This window comes from Castor canadensis, chromosome 7, assembly GCF_047511655.1.
Source record: "Castor canadensis chromosome 7, mCasCan1.hap1v2, whole genome shotgun sequence".
Lineage (NCBI taxonomy): Eukaryota > Metazoa > Chordata > Mammalia > Rodentia > Castoridae > Castor > Castor canadensis.
Genome location: NC_133392.1, coordinates 26,909,262 through 26,927,372, shown reverse-complemented (window position 1 = coordinate 26,927,372; position 18,111 = coordinate 26,909,262). Strand labels below are relative to the sequence as shown.

The window sequence follows — 18,111 nt, the reverse complement described above, 5'->3', positions numbered from 1 at the left end:
CTGTCCCTACTTCCACTGCTACCCCTGGACTTTTTCCCTTCCTCTCTCACCCTCAGCCCCTCGCCATTGTCAGCAATATGGTAGGGAAAGCAGCAAGGACTATTATTTGGTCTGGCAGGGCAATCCGACTCCTGGCTGAGAAGTCTGTCGCTATGAAATGCAGTTGTCTCTCATAATCAACAGGGTGGGTCCTCCATATAGAACCTTGCCCTTGCCTTTCCCTTTTGGGGACTGAGGACTGTCTCATCTGCTTTTCAGAGGAAAGTCCATTGCAGGAGGAGTGGACAGAGCTCCTGAGGTTCCCACCAGGCCTCCATGTACACAAGCGGCAACAAAAAAGGGTACAGAATTGTTGCTATTTTAGAGGGGATAGGGCTGAGAAACTGACTAAGAACATGAAGTGCCAAGCAGGTGGACTGACTGTGTTTAAATTTTTTAAAATATAGATAACCACAGGGTTCAAATTCTCCCTCCCACCCCTTGTTAAAACAAAAGCTGAAGCTGGCCTGCCAAGAAGCCCCAGAGCTGCAGTTTGTTTTTCTGGGGCCCAGCCCAGGCAGCATCCGCTGTGGAAAGGAACAGAGTTGCTGATGGCTCCAATTCAGATTTACAGGCCTCCTGGGTCGTCTACAGAGCAGACCTTGAAGCCACCAGAATTGGGTCACCAGAACCGCAGGAGTGGGAGGTTTGTGGCTGGGACAGGGAGACCCACATGGCAGGGAGATTGTTTGTGAAGCTGTGCTTCACCCCAAGGACTTAGAGTCCAAGGAAGAGCTAGCCCACTGTCTCCCCAGTTATGCTCAGTTATGGGGAAAGGAGGAGGTTCACGAGAAACAAACATTTATGTGAGGCTAAAGGACTTAACCATTGTTCAGGTTGGCATATGCTTTCCAAATTCTAGAGGGACGCAGACCATAAAAGCAAAATGTTCCTCTTACTGTGCCCAGCAGTGGCTTTCTGGTCAGGATTTGCCCAGTGTATATTCTGTCCCTCTCAGGAGCTTCTTTGATTTTCCTCCTGATTCAGGTCATGGCCTCTGCTAGAAGAGGTTGGGGGTTGGAGTGAGCCATGAAATTCTCAGTAAAGCTATATATATATAATTTTTTTTTTTTAGATAGGATCTCACCGTGTAATCCATTCTGGCCTAGAACTCACTATATAGCCTAGGCTGACCTTGAACTCTTAGTCCTCCTGCCTCTACATCCCAAATGCTGAAAACTACACTTTTTGTTTCTTTGAATCATGTTCCCTCTAATTGCCTCTTAACTTTGCCAGAAATGTGAAAATAACAGGCTTTGGGTTGGTGTCTCACTCTCCTTCCTTTGGAAGAAAAAAAGTTGGCAGAGTCTTCCTCAGGCAAGGTGCCTTTTTAACTGTAGCCTACTTTTTAACTGTAGCCTACAGCCTACAGAAAGTCCTTGAGAAAAATGCTGTTTCCACCAACCCTTTTACCTCTCTTAAACTGACTTTTCCTGTGTGTTGATGACTACACACACACTTTACATAGACATACTAGCACACTCTGACCTTGAGCTTTGACTAGCAAGCTTTTGGGCTGTTGTAACCTAAACCAATTATTGGGCCTGCATGAGACAGGAATTGAAGGTCCTATTTTGGGCTGGGCATGGTGGTACACCTTTGTAATCCCAGCTACTTGGGAAATGAGGTAAAGGTAGATTGAGTTAATGAGACCCCCATCTCAACCAACAAGCTGGGTGTGGTGGTGCATCTCTATAATGTGTTAAGAAGCATATTGTGGTCCAAGGCCCACCTGAGCAAAAACAGGAGACCCTATTTGAAAAATAACTAAAAAGCCAAAAAGGGTTGAAGGTGTGGCTCAAGTGGTAGAGCACCTGCCTAGCAAGCATGAGGCCCTGAATTCAAACCTTAGTATGGTAAACAAAACAAAACAAAAACAACCCACTTAACCAGTACAGTGGTTGAGGCTATAACATCTTGGTAATTGGTATGACTACCTCCATGTATTCGAACTTTAATTCATTCTGTCAGCCATTCAGCAGATTTGTATTCCAATAGTCTTGGACTTCAGTGGGCATCAGAATTTCTCAGAGGACTTATTAAAACAGATTTCTTACTCCCAGATTCTTAATTCAGCAGGCCTGAGGTGGACCTGAGAATTTGCAGTTCTAGAAGGTTCTTAGTTGATATCATGGCCTCTTCTGTGCTAGAAACTTGGGGTGGGGGTACCACATACTTCTTGCCATCACAGAGAAGAGATAAGATGTGTGGCTAGTAATGTGAAAAGGTGGATGTGTGTGCCCATGTGCTGTGGGTGTTCATAAGGAGTTTGCTTTGGCTGAGAAGCTTCTGAGCAGCTGTGTGGAGAAGGTGGCATTTGAAGTGGGCCTTATAGGGTGGATAGGATTATATCTGATAGGTAGGCCAAAAGGACTTCCTAGACAGAAGACTGCCATAATCTACGGCCCTGTGGGAAAGAACCACTGCCCTAGGGTTGTGGGGCTTGCCTGGGAAGAGATGGGAGATTGGTTTGTATGTGGATAAAACTCTTCCCAGTGGTGGACACTAAGCAGGGTCTCCATTGCATCACCTTATTTAACCTGAGTGACAACCCTGCCAGGTATGCATGCTATCCCTGCTTCTCCGATCTGGGGGCATTAAAAGGAAAATGCTCCATTGGGTGCAACTGAGAAGTAGCAGAGTTGGCCTCACTCCACAGCCACCCTTCTTCCAGGGTTTTGAGCTCCAAGCTGGAAGGATTATGGGCTCAGGTCACTGAGGACCCTGAATGCCTTATGTGTGTGGGTGAATTTCCCTGGAACACATAGAGCAAATGAGACCTGGGGAGTCCAGGAACATCCTTCAAACCAAAAAGTCCAAAGCCAGATCTCCCAGTTCTCATCCCAGGGCTCTTTCCACTCACCAAGGTACACTTTCCAATAAGTCAGAACTGAAATTCCTGCTCCTGAGATCATTTGGGGGAAACGCATTCCAACTTCATTTTCCCTGGTTTGGGCTTAAGTGGGGAGAACAGTCATTCTGAGATGACTTTAAACTGGTTATTAGCAAATCCAGTCAGTGCTATCCAACTTGTTTTTCATCTACAAAGATTTATTTTAATTGCCTTTATAAAATTGTACCTATTTATGGGGTACCATGTAATGTTCCAATAGATGTATAAGTTTTTTGTTTTTTTTTTTTTAGTTTGCCTTAAGATACCCTTTTTTTTTGATGGTACTCAGGACCTCGCACTTGCTAGGCAAGCCCTCTACCACTTGAGCCATGCACCCAGCCTTAAGATACCCATTATTGAGCTGCTGTAAAGGAAAGTCCATGGCATTTGCCATCTTGAGCAGATTGGCCTGTAGGAGGCCTGCAAGTGGGGCCTCCTTCCAAGCCCCACTTGGAGCTGAGCTGCAAAGTGGTCCAGGCCTCTGGGCAAAGGTAGGTTGATCCGAGCAGGGATGCTGGTATTAGCTGACAAAGCTCCTTGTTCAAAGCAGGAGTTCAGTAAATAGGAGTTGCATGATTTTTCCAGTAAATTTTGTTAAGAACATAAACTAGAATAACTTTTTGGACTTGTTCCTAACCCATGGTTTTTATAGAATACTTTTAGGGGACTAAAAGAAATTAAAAGGAAATCCTTCCTGTCTGTGGTTATGCCTGTAACACAACAATCATAATAAACTGGAGAACTTAGCATGCATAAGCACGGCTCTGAGTACTCTACATGTGTCAACTCAGACCTTACAACGACTAAATGCAGCAGAGACCGTTATTCTTCCCTTTTTACAGATGAGGGAAGCAAAAACAAAAAGACCAAGATCACAAGGCTGGAAAATGTTCCTTGTGAGGCAGGATTTGAACCTAGGCCACCTGCTTCTCCTCTGGATCTACAGTCACACTTAGAGGAAAGTCACCTTGTCTTTCAGATGAAGTTGCAAGTCTCTGAAGTCTTCATTTTCCAAATTCAGTCCATTTCCACAGTGGCAGTGGCAGGAGCTCCTGCTGAGAGCTGTAAAGGAACAGAGAAGTCACTCACCATCCTATGGGATAGAAGGAGAGCTAACTTATCTTATGATTTGGTTCCCTGGTGAGGAATTTCCTGCCAGTTGAAGAGTGATGTTTTCCCAAGTTTGTGGTGAATTCTGGGGCACATGACTCAGTTCCTACATTGGACTGTGATTGTTTTTAAAAATATGTTTTCCATTTTGCATAGCATAACAAATGATCCCCATCACCAGATCACAGCCTTTTTTTTTTTCCCCCTTCCATGGAGTTTAGATTATAATTTTTTTTTTTCTTTTCTGGATGGTACTGGGACCTTCATTTGGTAGGCAAGCACTCTACCACTTAAGCCATGCTCCCATTCCTTTTTGCTTTACTTGTTTTTCAGATAGGGTCTTGTACTTTTTGCCCAGGCTGGCCTCAAAATCTAGATAATCTGTGCCTCCTGTGTAGTAGCTGGAATTATAGTTGTGAACCACCATGCCCCATCACACACTCCCTCACACATAGGTTTTTAAAACAAGATCTCACTGTGTTCTGTAGGCTGACTTCAAACCCCATGATCCTACTGCCTCAGCCTCCTGAATGCTGGGATTGCAGGTGTGCATTACCATGCCCAGCTAAGGTCACAATTTTTCAATTTTTCATGGAAGACTAGTCTCTGGGTGGGTGTGTATTGGAGGAACATAATGGGAGGGTCATATTTTTCTATTCTTGTGTGTGTCTTTGATGAGCTTTTACTTTTTAAAACTTTCTTTTGGCTGGGTGTGGTAACTCAAGCCTGTAATCCTAGCTACTTGGGAAGCAGAGATCGGGAGGATTGCAGTTTGAGGGCAGACTAGGCAAAAAGTTTTTGTGAGATCCCATTTCAACTAATGGCTAGGCATGGTTGGTATGTGCCTGTCATCTCAGCTATGCAGGGAAGCTCAAATAAGAGTCAAGTAAATGGTCCAGGTTGGCCTGGGCATAAAGCAAGACCCCTTTTCAAAAATAACCAACAGGAAAAAGGGCTGGTGGCATGGCTCTAGTAATACCTGTCCAGCAAGTATGAGGCCCTGAGTTTAACCTCCAGTACTGCCCAAAACAAACAAGCAAACAAAAAAATAAAACCCTTTCTGCCTTATTTCTGAAATCTAGGTAAAAGATTAAATACAGTTTAGCCCAACACCATAGGGACTAGTCTGCATATTCCCCTTTTTAAAATTGATGGGATATGACTTTAACTAGCTTGACTTCTAAGAGGATCCTGTTTGTGAGGCCAAATCAGAATGTCTTCTGACCTACTTTCCATCAAGTGGGACTAGCTTGTTAGGGGTCTTTTCTGAACCTATACTGACCCCATCATGCCGCTAGACCTATTCTGCTCTCAAGTTAGTTTTCCTCCAGTTGTGAGCCACACAAATAATTCCTTTATGGTCTTAATGCTAGAAATGAAGAAATTGTAACTCAGTTTGAGACATCACACTGCTGGCACATAGTAGGGGTAGTTTTTCTTCCGATAATATGAAATGAAAAGAAATAGGCTGAGCTGGGTCCCAGTGGCTCACTAGCTATGTGGGAGGCTGAACTGCGGAGGATCATGGTTTGAGGCTAGCCCAGGCAAGTAAGGAGGCAAGACCCCCATCTCCAAAACAATCAGAGCAAAATGGATTGAAGGTATGACTCAAATGGTAGAGCACCTGCTTTGCAAGCATGAAGCCCTGAGTTCAAATCTCAATCCTACCAAGAAAAAAAAAAAAAAGAGAAAGAAGTAGGCTAAGGCTGTGGGGGCAGCTCAGTGGTAAAGCGGGTGTAGGCCCTGGATTCTATCCCTAGCGCCACCAAAAAAAAAAAAAAAGAAGAAGAAGAAAAAGTAGTAGAGTTGTGGGATTTCCCTAGGCATGTAAATTTTTTTGTGCTATGTTAGATGTGACAAAGATAACTTTGCTGAAGATATATGTTGCATTTGTCTCATTTCTTCTCCTAGTTGCTATCTGTTCTAATTTTTCCTTAAAAAAAAAGTCGTCTTTTTCTATTATACTTCCATTCAGTGGACCTCATCCTTTGTCTAGATTAGAAATTCCTTTAAGAGTCCTGATGAGGGGCTGGAGACATGGTTCAAGCGGTAGATCTCTTGCCTATCAAGTTCTAAGCCAGTTCAAACCCCAATACTGAAGAAAAGAAAAAAAGATTCCTAATCATCCCCTCCAGAAAACCTTGTGAACACACTGTGACAGGATAAGGGGATAGGCTAGGTTTTGCTGCAGAAACAAACACATACAAAATCCTAGTGGCCTAAAGTAACCGTTTGTTTCTTGCATGGCATGTCCACTAAAGGTTGAGTGTGAGCTTTGTTCCCACTTCAGCATCCTCTGGGACCCAGGCTGACCATGAAATAACCATCTGCCAGTTACCTTGGCAAAGGGAAGATGAAAGTCTCACATCTGCAAGAAATGTTCTGTCCTCTAAATGACATATGTCACTTCCAGTCGCAATTCCGTAGTTAGAATTAGTCCCACAGCCTCACCAACCACAGAGAGTCAGGAGGTTTAAGCCAACCCACATGGCCAAGAGGACCAGGAATATTTGATGAACCTGAAAACCAATTCATGAGATTTTTCTTATAAAAGCATGGGTTTAACCATGTGCCAGTGGCTCATACCTGTAATCTTAGCTTCTTGGGAGGCTGAGATTGGGAGGATTGTGGTTCCAGGCCAGCCTAGGTAAATAGTTCTCAAAACCCCATCTCCAAAATAACCACAGCAAAACAGACTGGAGGTGTTGCTAAAGCAGTAGAGCATCTGCTTTGCAAATGCAAAGCCCTGAGTTCAAACCCCGGTCCCTCTCCCCCAAATGCATGGGTTTAAAACAAAGTTATGAAAGCTGAGAAATCATGTCTTAGATAGCACTTACTACAGTATAAAACAAGTTGTTTTACCTTTAGATAAGGAAATACTGAGAAAATGACTTGGGGGTTAAAATACAGTTAGATACTAATTATCCTTCTACCTGATAGGAAAGAAATGGAAGTTAAGTAAGTTCCAGTAGTATAATCTGGGAAGGGCCAAAAGGGAGCATTGTAACTTCAGCATACATCCCCTGTCTGCTGATGGGTAAAGGAAAAAAGTCATCAGGCTATTGCCTCTGCCTCAGAGGCAGCTTTGTGGGGATTCAGTGAAGAATAGTCTTGTCAGGCATCACACCCTAAATGTCACCGGGAACTTTTGGAATATTGTGTATATACAAATGGAGAAAAATTGAATTTATTCATTTACAAATGTTTTGGGGGAGAGAAAGATTTTTTTTTCTTTTTTAAAAGCAATGTTAACTTGATTTAACTCATTTTGACAAGAGATACATGTGGAAATACTTTAAAAATTATAAACACACTTGGGTATGCTGATTGCATGACGATGTGTGTCTGTAATCACAGCACTTGGGATGCTGAGGTAGAAGGATTGAGAGGTTCAGGCCAGCCTGGACTACATAATGAAAACCTGTCTCAAAAAAAAAAAATTGTAAACAGAAATTTATAATTACAAAGCAAGTGAATAAAAATGCATATAGCATGTATAGTGGAAAAACAATTGAAGTTATTCAGGAATAGAAAACAAATGAATAACAGTATCTACTCTCATTCAATAACAATGCATTTTAAAATTATTTTTGAGAAAAAATATTCATTCTACTTCAAAGAAGTACTTGTTCGTCTTGGAAATACAGATAAGCAAAAAAGGAAGGCACTGGTGCCTGAACTGATGCTGTCCTGCATCCAGAATAACCTCCTGGTTAGCTCCCTCACCATCCCTCTCCTTCTGTCCATATGTTTGTTTGTTTATTATGCTGGGGATGGATTCTGGGTCTCACCCATGCTAGGTAAGCAAGTGCTCTACAACTGAGCTTACATCCTCAACCACTATATAATTTTTTTATTTTTTGAGAGAAGATCTCACTATATAGTCCAGACAGACCTTGAACCTCTGATCTTCTTGCCTCCACCTCCGGCAAGGAGCCACCATGCCTAGCCATATATAAATACATAAAATACGTACAATTGTTTTAAAGCAAAAATCAGGTCATATTATGTGTCAATAAAAAATAAGCCAGGACCTGTGAGTCACACCTGTAATTCTAGCTACTTGGGAGGCTGAGATCAGGAAGATTACAGTTCAAGGCCAGCCAGGGCAAAAAGTTCGATAGACCCCTTCCTAACCAATGTCTGGGTACGGTGGTGTGTGTCTGCCATCCCAAGCTATTCGACAAAAAATGCTGGGTGTGGTGTGAGCTTCTGTCACCCCAGTAATGGTGGGAAGCATAAAATAGGAGGATCACAGTCCAGGCTGGTCTGGGTAAAAAACCTGAGACCCTATCTCCAAAATAACTATAGCAAAAAAGGCTGGAAGTGTGGCTCAAGTACTGGGAAGCCCTGAGTTCAAACCCCAATCCCACTAAAAAGAACAAAAAGCATTATGCTGGGCTAGAGGTACATGACTATAATCCCAGCACTCAGACTCTGGAGGCAGGAGGATCATGAGTTCAAGGCCAGACTAGGCTACATAGCAAGACCCCATCTCAAAAAAAACTAAATAAGTAAAATCTATAGTAATTTAAAAAGACAAATGGAAGCTTGGCATATGAAAATATTTATACACCACATATTTTAATTGAATTTTTTTATCATTCTTTATCTGTAACTTCATTGGTCTTGTTAAGATTAAATCAGTGAGGGCTGGTGGAATGGCTCAAATGATAGAATGCTTACCTTACAAGCCCTGAGTTCAAGCCCCAGTGCCAAAAAAAAAAAAAAAGAGAGAGATTAAATCAGTGAGAATCAAGCCATGTAGAAAAAAATTGGGATCATACTTCATGCCATTTTATAACCTGCCTATTTCATTTAACATCAGGAACTCTTTATATGTCAAAAATAATATTCTATAAATCATATTTGTTTGAAAACAGTCCCAGGGGAATTAAAAAAAAACCTCTGTGCAAATTAATTTATTAATTAAAAATAAAAGCCAATAAAAATAAGTCACATAATTTTTAAATGCAAGACTAGAGGGAGGTGGGAGTAGATTGATTATGACAGTAGGAGATGGGATTGTACTGGATTATAGCGAGCAGGAAGTCATTTACACTCCCTAGGAGGGAGCTAGACCTGGGCAATTAGAATTTTTCTACCTCTAACTTTAGCAATTGTCATATTGCAGGGGCATACAAAAAAAAAAAAAAAGCCCCTGTTTTTTTATTTTTTTATTTTTTTGCGATATCAGGAGAAGCCCAACAATTCCTTTATCTGGCACCTCTGAAGCCCCTTATGATTGCTAATCTTGTGAGTTGGTGTGGGGAGGAGAGTTGGGATGGAGCCCAGGAAAGCTGAAAAGCATTTCCTTTAAGATCTCTTAAGAGAAGAAGAGGACACTGTTCTGAAAGGTGAGCATATTTAATGCCCACAAAACTTAAAACACAGGACCAGTCAGTGGTGCTGGAGAAAGGCCCTGGCCCCCTTCCTTCCCCCCAAGACCCCTGAGGCACCCTGGAGTAAGTGACCTTCTGTGCTGTTGTCATTCTCACATTCCTGCCCTTTCTATCTATGCATCTTTAGCTGTCCAGACATTTATGAATCCATGGCTTAAACATAAAGTAACAGTGAGATCCAACAGTGTCAGCCTCAACAATGTGGGCAGGGTTGGGGACCTTCTTATTTGAGAGTTGCCCCATCCGGTCTGGCTGGTGCTCACTGTGTGTGCATGCCTCTCTGCCTTGCCTTCCCACTCCCCAGGGTTCTGGCTGGTGTGGACCATCATCATCATCTTGAGCTGTTGCTGTGTCTGCCACCACCGCAGAGCCAAGCACCGCCTTCAGGCGCAACAGCGACAACATGAAATCAACTTGATTGCCTACCGGGAAGCCCACAATTACTCAGCGCTGCCATTTTATTTCAGTACGTACACCAAGAGCCACCATACCCCACCCTTAGGAACTCTGGTACACAGAGACAGTCCCAGACTGTACATCAGTGGTCAGGGCCCCTGCAGGCATTGAGAACATTTGTCCCTATTCCCCCCACCCAGAGCAAGGCTCACAAGTACAGGGACAGGGGTGCTCCTTCAGCACAGTGGAGCTGGTGCTAACAGTAGCTGGGTTCTGGCCAAGTTTCTGTTCCTCCAGTTTCATTTGCTGCCATGCGATATGCCTGGTGGAGGCTGCCATGAAAGGGGCAGGTGTAGGGGTGGCATTGGAGCTTCCTGAGAACCAAGAAACTTGGTGAATCAAGGAAGTCACCTGGACTCTGCTGGGGTTCCTTACACGTGACCTCTCAAATGGTCCTGGAGGCCCTGCTGGGCTGCCTGTCCCATGCCATTCTGTAGTGTTCTATAAAACAAAAGGGTCACAAATGTTTGAATTCCACATCTAGAAGAGTTGCTCATCATAGTACTGGCATATAGTAAGTGCTCAATAAATGCTAGTACTTACTGTTATAATGAGATCATCTCATTATAATGAATGCCTCAAAGCATTTACACATTCAAAAGACAACTCACTTGGCATGTTTTTAATGAGCCTTGGGTGACCCAGGCCCCTCACCCTTTGCTTATAACCCACTTGCTAATGATGTGAGTCAGAATGAAGCCTAGTTTGTCTTTCCAGACTACTTCCAATCACAGAAAAGTGAGACAACACAGATTTTAACCTCCCCGAAAAAGTTCCTATATGTGGTATATATCTGGAAAGATCTGGGAAAGAAGTAAGTGGTTAGGTAGTCTTAAATGAGGGCCCCTGACCCTGAGGCCTGTGGGACAGATGGAAGTTATAGTCTGAGCAGGAAACATGAGAATTCCATCTCTGTGGAAACAGGTTCATTCCAGGCAGAAAGAAGTTATTTCTTGGCCATCTACCACATTTGCCTCACCCTGTGAGGTAGGCAAGAAGTCCTTGCTTATGAAAGCATATTAAGGCCTCTCAGATGCCAACAAGCTAGGTTCGATCAAACTATTCCTCTTTTTCTGCACAGTTGCTTGTAGTCCTCATCTCTGCACACAACCAAGAGCCATAGGGACCACTTGGCGTCTTTGCTTAGGTGGGGAGGAAGGGTCAGTGCATATGTTCAGTGCTCTAAGTTGATGGCTAATACAGTAATTTCTTCTCCCTACCTCCCTGTTTTAGGGTTTTTGCCAAACTATTTACTACCTCCTTATGAGGAAGTGGTGAACCGACCTCCAACTCCTCCCCCACCATACAGTGCCTTCCAGCTACAGCAACAGCAACAGCAACTGCCTCCTCAGTGTGGCCCTGCAGGTGTCAGCCCTCCAGGAGCCGATCCCACCCAGACCTCCCAGGGTGCACAGAGCAGCCCCTTATCTGGGTCCAGCAGAAGCATCACAAGACCCCCGAGCATCACTGATCCTCAGCCCTCTGATGTGCCAGCTGACCGAGCAGCCACCAAAGCCCCTGGAATGGAGCCCAGTGGCTCAGTGGCCGGCCTGGGGGAGCTGAACCCAGGGGCTTTCCTGGACAAAGATTCAGAATGTAAGGAGGAGCTGCTGAAAGATTCCAGCTCTGAGCATGATAGCGTATTCCCTGACAGCAAAGACAAAACACCTGGCAGACATCGTCGCTTCACAGGTGACTCAGGCATTGAAGTGTGTGTGTGCAATCGGGGCCACCATGATGATGACCTTAAAGAGTTCAACACACTCATCGATGATGCTCTGGATGGGTCCCTGGACTTCTGTGACAGCTGCCACGTGCGGCCTCCTGTTGATGAGGAGGAAGGACTCTGCCAGCCCTCTGAGGAGCAGGCTCGAGAGCTTGGGCACCCCCATCTGCCACGGCTGCCTGCCTGCCTGCTGCTGAACACCATCAATGAACAGGACTCACCAAACTCCCAGAGCAGCAGCTCCCCGAGCTAGGGCAGGCCTGCCTGTGCCCAGGAACTTGGCAACAACCAGGGGAGGGAAGACTCATAGAGAAGCATTAAGTGACTTTCAGAAGTGGTGCAGCCACTTTGTTCTCTTTATGTTTGTTTTTTTTCTTCTCCTCTCCCATATTTTCTACATCTCCAGGTACAGTTTGGGGTGTGGATGCCTTTTCCCCACAAAAGTGCAGTGTTGTGGAGGACTTAGAAATTGGTTCTGTGACTCATTCCTCATTCCCCATTCTCATCCCTTTCTTCCCCCATTTCAAGTCATATCTCACCTTCCTGCTTGGGTCAGAGAGATGTGTGTTTTGAAAGCCCCTCAAGGAGGGGAACTGGGATTGTACCCTGGGATGATTCCTGGTGATGGAGTGGATTTATACTCTACTTTTAGTTTAAGAGAATTTTGCTGTGTCTAAGTCCAGGAAGTAGCTTGTCCTTGTTCTGGGTGAAGAAGGAAATCTTCAGGGTCCTGGGCATTGTCACTGTGGCTGCCAGTGTTTGTAGAGCTGGCTTTGGGCTAATTGTGTGAGACAGGTTAATAACCCTTATTAACCTTGATGCTTTCTCAAATCCCAGGTGACTAGAGCAGTGCACCTCTGTGCATCCTCCAGTGGCCCCGTCCCAGCAGCTCTGGCTGACTAATAGGCTGGTTCAGGTGTAGAAGATTATGCTGCCTACTTTTGTTTTTCTCTTAAAAACAAATAACATTAGCCAGCTGGAGGAAAGAAGAATGCTACCAGTGAGCAGGCAGGAATTCTCTTCTAGACAAGGGAATTTTGTGGCTCTTTCCCAAGTTGGCCAGAAGAGAATGTGCAGGCCTGGGTGTTGGTGGATCTGGGCCTTCTGTGAGCAGGATGCCCTAGACCTGGTGGAGGATAGAGGTATAGCTTCCTGCATATCTGCCCTTTGACCTGTGCCCACAGGTGACCAGTGTCCTCGTCCATCCTCAGCATGGCCTTTGGGTCTTTGTGTCTTTTTGTTCTCTGGAAACAGATAGACTAAGGAAACTGGGGGTCTTTGGAAAGGCAGTCCCACAGCCTGGCTCTCTCACAGTATTTTCTCTTCAATTTTGAGTAAGTCTTTTGTTGTTTGTTTGTTTTAAACTGACCACTTGGAAGAAATACCTTGTTTATCTGTGGTTCTCATGTCCTATCCCTGCTGCTACTGGAGTGGTATGACTCGCTTTCCTATAGCCTGTGTAGAGTCTTGGGGGCCCAGGCAGGAGGTAAGGGTCACCTCCAACAGACCCACAGGATCCTTGTCACTGTTTGGCCTCCAAGAACCAGTAGAGCTTTGATAGGAAAACTTTGAAAGGACAACACAAGCCGCTGAAACTTAACATTCCCTGCCCTTATGAAGAGTTTGGTTCTTTCCCAGCTCTTGAACAATGATATTCAGACTAGGTATTGATATTATAGTAAGAAAGGAAAAGAGAGAGAGAGGGGAATATATATGTATGTATGTATGTGTATGTATATATACATACACACATACATACACACACACAAAAACAGACAAATCCAAGGCTGTGAGGTGAATGACTGTCTACATTTGGATGCCACAAAACCAAAAATCTATGTTGAACAAAGTGGAGTCTACATGATGTCTTTGGATGACATGTGCGTGTGTGTGTGTGTGTGTGTGTGTGTGTGTGTGTGTGTGTGTGTGTGTGTGTTATGTGTATGTATGTGTGTGTCCCAAGCCCTGTGTTCCTGTGAAATACTTTGAATGGCAGCCATTCTGCTCACGCTAGCCACATGTCCGGAGCACAAATGGCCCTCTCAAGGTAATTTATTTTACACACTTACTGTTTACCAAACAAGTGTCTGACTGTGTACTTGGGTATGTTCAGCAGCATTGTCGACAGCAGCGCCTATCGTTTGCCAGAGACACTGTGTTCCAGGGAGAGGTTTCACTCTACTCATCACTGCGATTTGCACATTGCTCTGTGGACACTCAGAGACCTGTGTTCTTCCTTGTACATGGAAACATGCTCCGAACCATCTGCCTCCCCCTGCTGCTCCTTGCCCTCTATATCAGCCCCCAGGGGTGCGTCCACAACCACTGGGGACAGAGGTGAAGGTGGAATTTCAGGCAGAATCTTGACTGAAGCTTCAATGACAAACTTGGACTGGCTGTGGTCCAGACATTGCCCTGCCTGGGATTGCCAGGAGGCGTTGGCAGACTCTGTGCCATAGTGCTCACTTTCCTCTGCTGAGGTCTGGTGGGCTCCAGTAGGCTGGTTTGTGGCCAGAGGGGCCTGAGTGCAGCAGCAGCCCTCACTTTTCTTGCCACCTTCTTTTTTTAATCCCAAACAAGGCACTGAAGTGTCTCAAAAGAGAACAAGTTTTACCAAAATAAATCCTTCTTCAGTTAACTGATCAAATGGATGAGTTTTGACCCTTTCAAGTTTCTTTCCCCAGTTAGAGGTGGGGCTGGCCTGAGTGTTGAACTGTTGGCTTCACTGCAGCATCCTACCCTGAAGGTCTGAAGAGAAGAAAATGCAACAGTGGAGCTGGGCTTGATAGCCAAGTCAGTCTGGTCGCTGCTGCTCAGAGAGAGCTGGAAATGGGGAATTGAAGGAAGAATGAGGGAGACTTGATGGGGTCCAGTGTACCAGGTGGATGAGAAGGAAGGGGTTGGTGAGGGGTTGGTGCTATGATTGGAAGATTTGCAGATGCTAGCACATTCCTGTGGGAAGCACATCGCCATTTGTCAGTTATTGTGAATACGTGTATTTTAAGCAATAAGATTCAGCTGGTCAGACTTTTCTGGGCAGTCGTGGTGACGAATTTCCTGTGCCGTGATTGTTCTGAAGACAGAGTGGCTCTAACCACTGTGAGAAGCCCAAATAAAAATCCCAAAAATTCTACTGCACTTTTTTCTTGCCACACTTTGTTCCTTTTTCTTCTTTCTCAGATGAGATCCCAAACCATAAGCACTTTTCCTTTCTCCACGAAGAGACTGAGCCGTGTAACATAGCAGTTGAGGACAGGATGCTATGCCAAAAGCAAGCCACAGACCAAGGGCAGGCTGGGCGCTGCTGCTGAGTCTGCACTCTGCCCTGAGGAATTTCCCTCCAAAACCAACCAAAAAGCAGGAATGTTTTGTCAGATACCCCACAGCTGAAACAGGACGCTCTTATCTATAGGACCCAAATGCAGGTGGATGCTTGACCATGGAATTTAATAAAATGTGTGTCGAGTTGCTCACTTTGTGCACAGCACAGTGCTGGATGCTAAGGAAATGTGGAATGCATATGTAAGACAAGGCCCTTGTTCTCCAGATCTTAAATTATAGTTTGAAAGACAAAACATACCTGTGTGGAATAGCAAACTACCACAGAGATAGTTAGAGGTGGAATGAGTGGTACAGATTCAGATATTCTCCATCAGTAGTGGGAGCTAGCTGGGGGGGTCTAAAATGCCAAGCAGGGAGTCTCAGAACTGATTTTTGAGGTAGTAGGGGAGCCCCTAGTTTGCCTGCCTCTGTCATTGTTAACCAGAGATTCTTTCCCAAAACAGACTTCCTTTGTTCATTTTATCCTCTTATGAAGACCCTCTTAGAACTTTGAGGCAGGTATAAATTCCTGAATAAAGACCATGAGAAGTAGCCAGCTGCCTCTGCCAGGGAAGGATAGCCCTGTCCATCACTATTTTTCTTTGGACTACCTGTGGGTGGGGAAATTTACACAGCCTAGTAGCCCTCCCAGAAGGATTCCTACCCCCAAGCAGAGTGCTCACTAATGGGCCTAGTCTCATTGAGTGCTGGCAGCGAGTATTGTCCTTAAACTTGGGACTTGCCCAGTAATCAGTCCCATTGTTTTTTGAAAGTTCAGGGTTTACCAGACATGATGCCTACCCCTGCCTTTGACCCTGGGCCAGAGGACACTGTCCTGGATCCTCAGTGACCCTATTGGAATAGTTGCTGTCAAGGTCCTTCTCAACTATTGGGCTCCTCCAGGCAACCCTAGTGGAGCCATGTTAGCAACTAGCAACACTTGTACTCTAAAACCATCTGAAAGAACTGAAGTGCGCACCATCCCTGCCTTTTTAAAGCTAATGTCTAAGTGGTACAAAAGCAAAATGGTGCAGCTTTTATGGGCAGGTTGCAGAGGCTGTCCCTGTACCCTTGATGGCTAGGCTCCTGGGTCACTGAGTACATTTTTCTATTGAGGTATGATGATTATCTCTGTTGGCCCATGACCAAGTTCAGGTGGAGACTGTAGCAATCAATGCCTGGAAGCATAAGACAGTAGTTTTGATAATAATTTCAAGAAACTCTCCATTCTCCAGTTTTCCTGTTTTCAGTGGGGTGGCTGGTATGTGTGTGTATGTGTACAAAAACCAGGGTTTGACTCTGGAGGAGGGGGTAGTGGACTTGGTTGATTGTTGAGTAGCTTTTTGCTGAAGGACTGGCAGAGGAGAATGTGTTTGGGTTTCAGCTTCCAGCCTGAGAGCAAGTGCTGAGCCTTTATTGAGCATCTACTATGTGCTAGGCATTGGGAATGCAGAGATGCCTCAAACCAGGCTCCTCTGTAGAAAAGCTAATAGTAGTCTGGAGAGGAAGCAAGGCAATCAGCAATGTTAATACCATGTGACAGTGCCACAAAGCTTGTGTGTCTAGGATGCCGAGGATGAGAATTTAGCCCAACTATGGGTTCAAGCAGGCTTTCTGGAGGAAGTAACTATGCTTGCCAGGTTAAGAAAGGCAAAAGGAATGCTAGGCAAGTGTTTGTTTTTCAGATTATTGAGTGCCTCTTACTTTGTGCCAGGTGCTGAAAATCAGGGGAGTCCTACACAGGAGACTGCATGTCCTATGGAAAGTAACAGGCAGCTTAAATTCTAGGTGACTGAATTCTGGGAAGTGGCAAGAGATGAAGCTGGAGAGGTAAGCAGGTAATAAAAATATTTTAATTTGTCTACTGTTCACACAACACTGGGTCCTGTTTAAACATCTTGGTGGCTACATTTTCTCAAGACAGCACTCTTAGGTATAGATGGTAATCATTCCTTTTTATCAATGGCAATGATAAAGAAGCATTCAGAGGAAAGAACTCACTTGTCCAAGATCACACAGCCAAGATCGCAGAGCCAGGTAATTTGAAGCCAAACCTGTTGTCCCAAAGACCATACAATTAACTAGTCAATCAGACTGAGGAGCTGTAATATTGATGCCATGTGAAGAACTTGTGACTTCTCAAAGATGAGGGGGACTAGAGAAAGACACATTGAGCAGGGAATAGCATAGTGAAAGACAAAGCCAGTGTCATTTCCTCAGGAGCCAGTCTGTCCCCTCTTTCACCTTTCCCCATTGCCTATGTCATAAGCCTCCCCTGACTTGGCCAAATTTCACTTTAGATCTGGAATGGCCTCGCCCCAGATAATGCCTATCACAAGTCTTCAGATCAAAGTTAAGTTCACAGGGAGGGCGTATGTAACCCTTGGAAACACTGCAGAATCCTTCGAAGTTAAAGCTGGCTCTTCGGATCTTTTCCTTGAAGAGTATTTTGCTCTTCCTCAGAGGAGATAAAAATAAAATTTCCAGTGTTTATGTGGGGAAGATTTTTGTTTGATCTGAAATTTCTCTGTACTCACCCTAGTTTAATATTCCTCTCATGTTTTCTCACGAAGACCCAATCCCTCTGGAAAACACCCTCTGTGTGGGAGCCATGATGAGAGTTGGTCCTTGGGCTCTCCACCCACTTCCCAGCTGTCAATAGGGCGGGCAGTAGAGCAGGACCTGCAAGTGGGTTCCAGAAGGTCCTGCCCTGCACATGGACCTGTCTGCATGGACCTGCTCCCACTCCTGACCAGGCTGGTGGCTTTTGGGGAGGTGTGTGTAAAACTCTCAGAGAAGGACTCGTTTTGTGGATTTGGGTGATAAACTGATGATAAAGCCAATGCTTATTGAGGCACCAAGTGTTACGCAGGTTCTTATTCGATCTTCAGAACAACCCTCTGAGATTCGTACTACTTCTGCACACACTTTGGCAACTCCATATTACAGATGGGAAAATCGAGGTTTAAGAAAGGCAAGTAAGTTGCCCAAGATCACTCAGTCTGTAAATGACAACACTAGCAGAATCTTCTCCACAGCCTGACCTTACCACATACAAGGGACTCTCCTGCTCACTCAGTCCTTTGTGTTTTATCCTCACCAGAGCCTCAGACAATGAGCAGCTTTGTTGGTAAGTGACCCCACTTTACAAACAAGGAATAGGT

General features: G+C 44.7%; 2 protein-coding genes across 8 annotated transcripts in view; both read left to right on the top strand.

Annotated features, from left to right (window-relative positions):
• The window catches only part of Sfxn2 (sideroflexin 2), a 73,787-nt gene extending 64,958 nt beyond the window's left edge, over positions 1 to 8,829 (top strand). For all 6 annotated transcript variants that reach the window (XR_012449635.1, XR_012449638.1, XR_012449637.1 and 3 more), the window contains one exon: positions 259 to 8,829. The gene's annotated coding sequence lies outside the window, so the exon portion shown is untranslated. The remainder of the gene's footprint in view (positions 1 to 258) is intronic.
• Wbp1l (WW domain binding protein 1 like) overlaps positions 1 to 14,764 on the top strand; it is a 57,739-nt gene extending 42,975 nt beyond the window's left edge. For both annotated transcript variants that reach the window (XM_020171191.2, XM_020171192.2), the window contains exons 3-4: positions 9,749 to 9,910; positions 11,134 to 14,764. In XM_020171191.2, coding sequence (XP_020026780.1) covers positions 9,749 to 9,910; positions 11,134 to 11,879 — 908 coding nt within the window. In that variant the 3' untranslated portion in view covers positions 11,880 to 14,764. The remainder of the gene's footprint in view (positions 1 to 9,748; positions 9,911 to 11,133) is intronic.
• Positions 14,765 to 18,111: the final 3,347 nt, after the last annotated feature.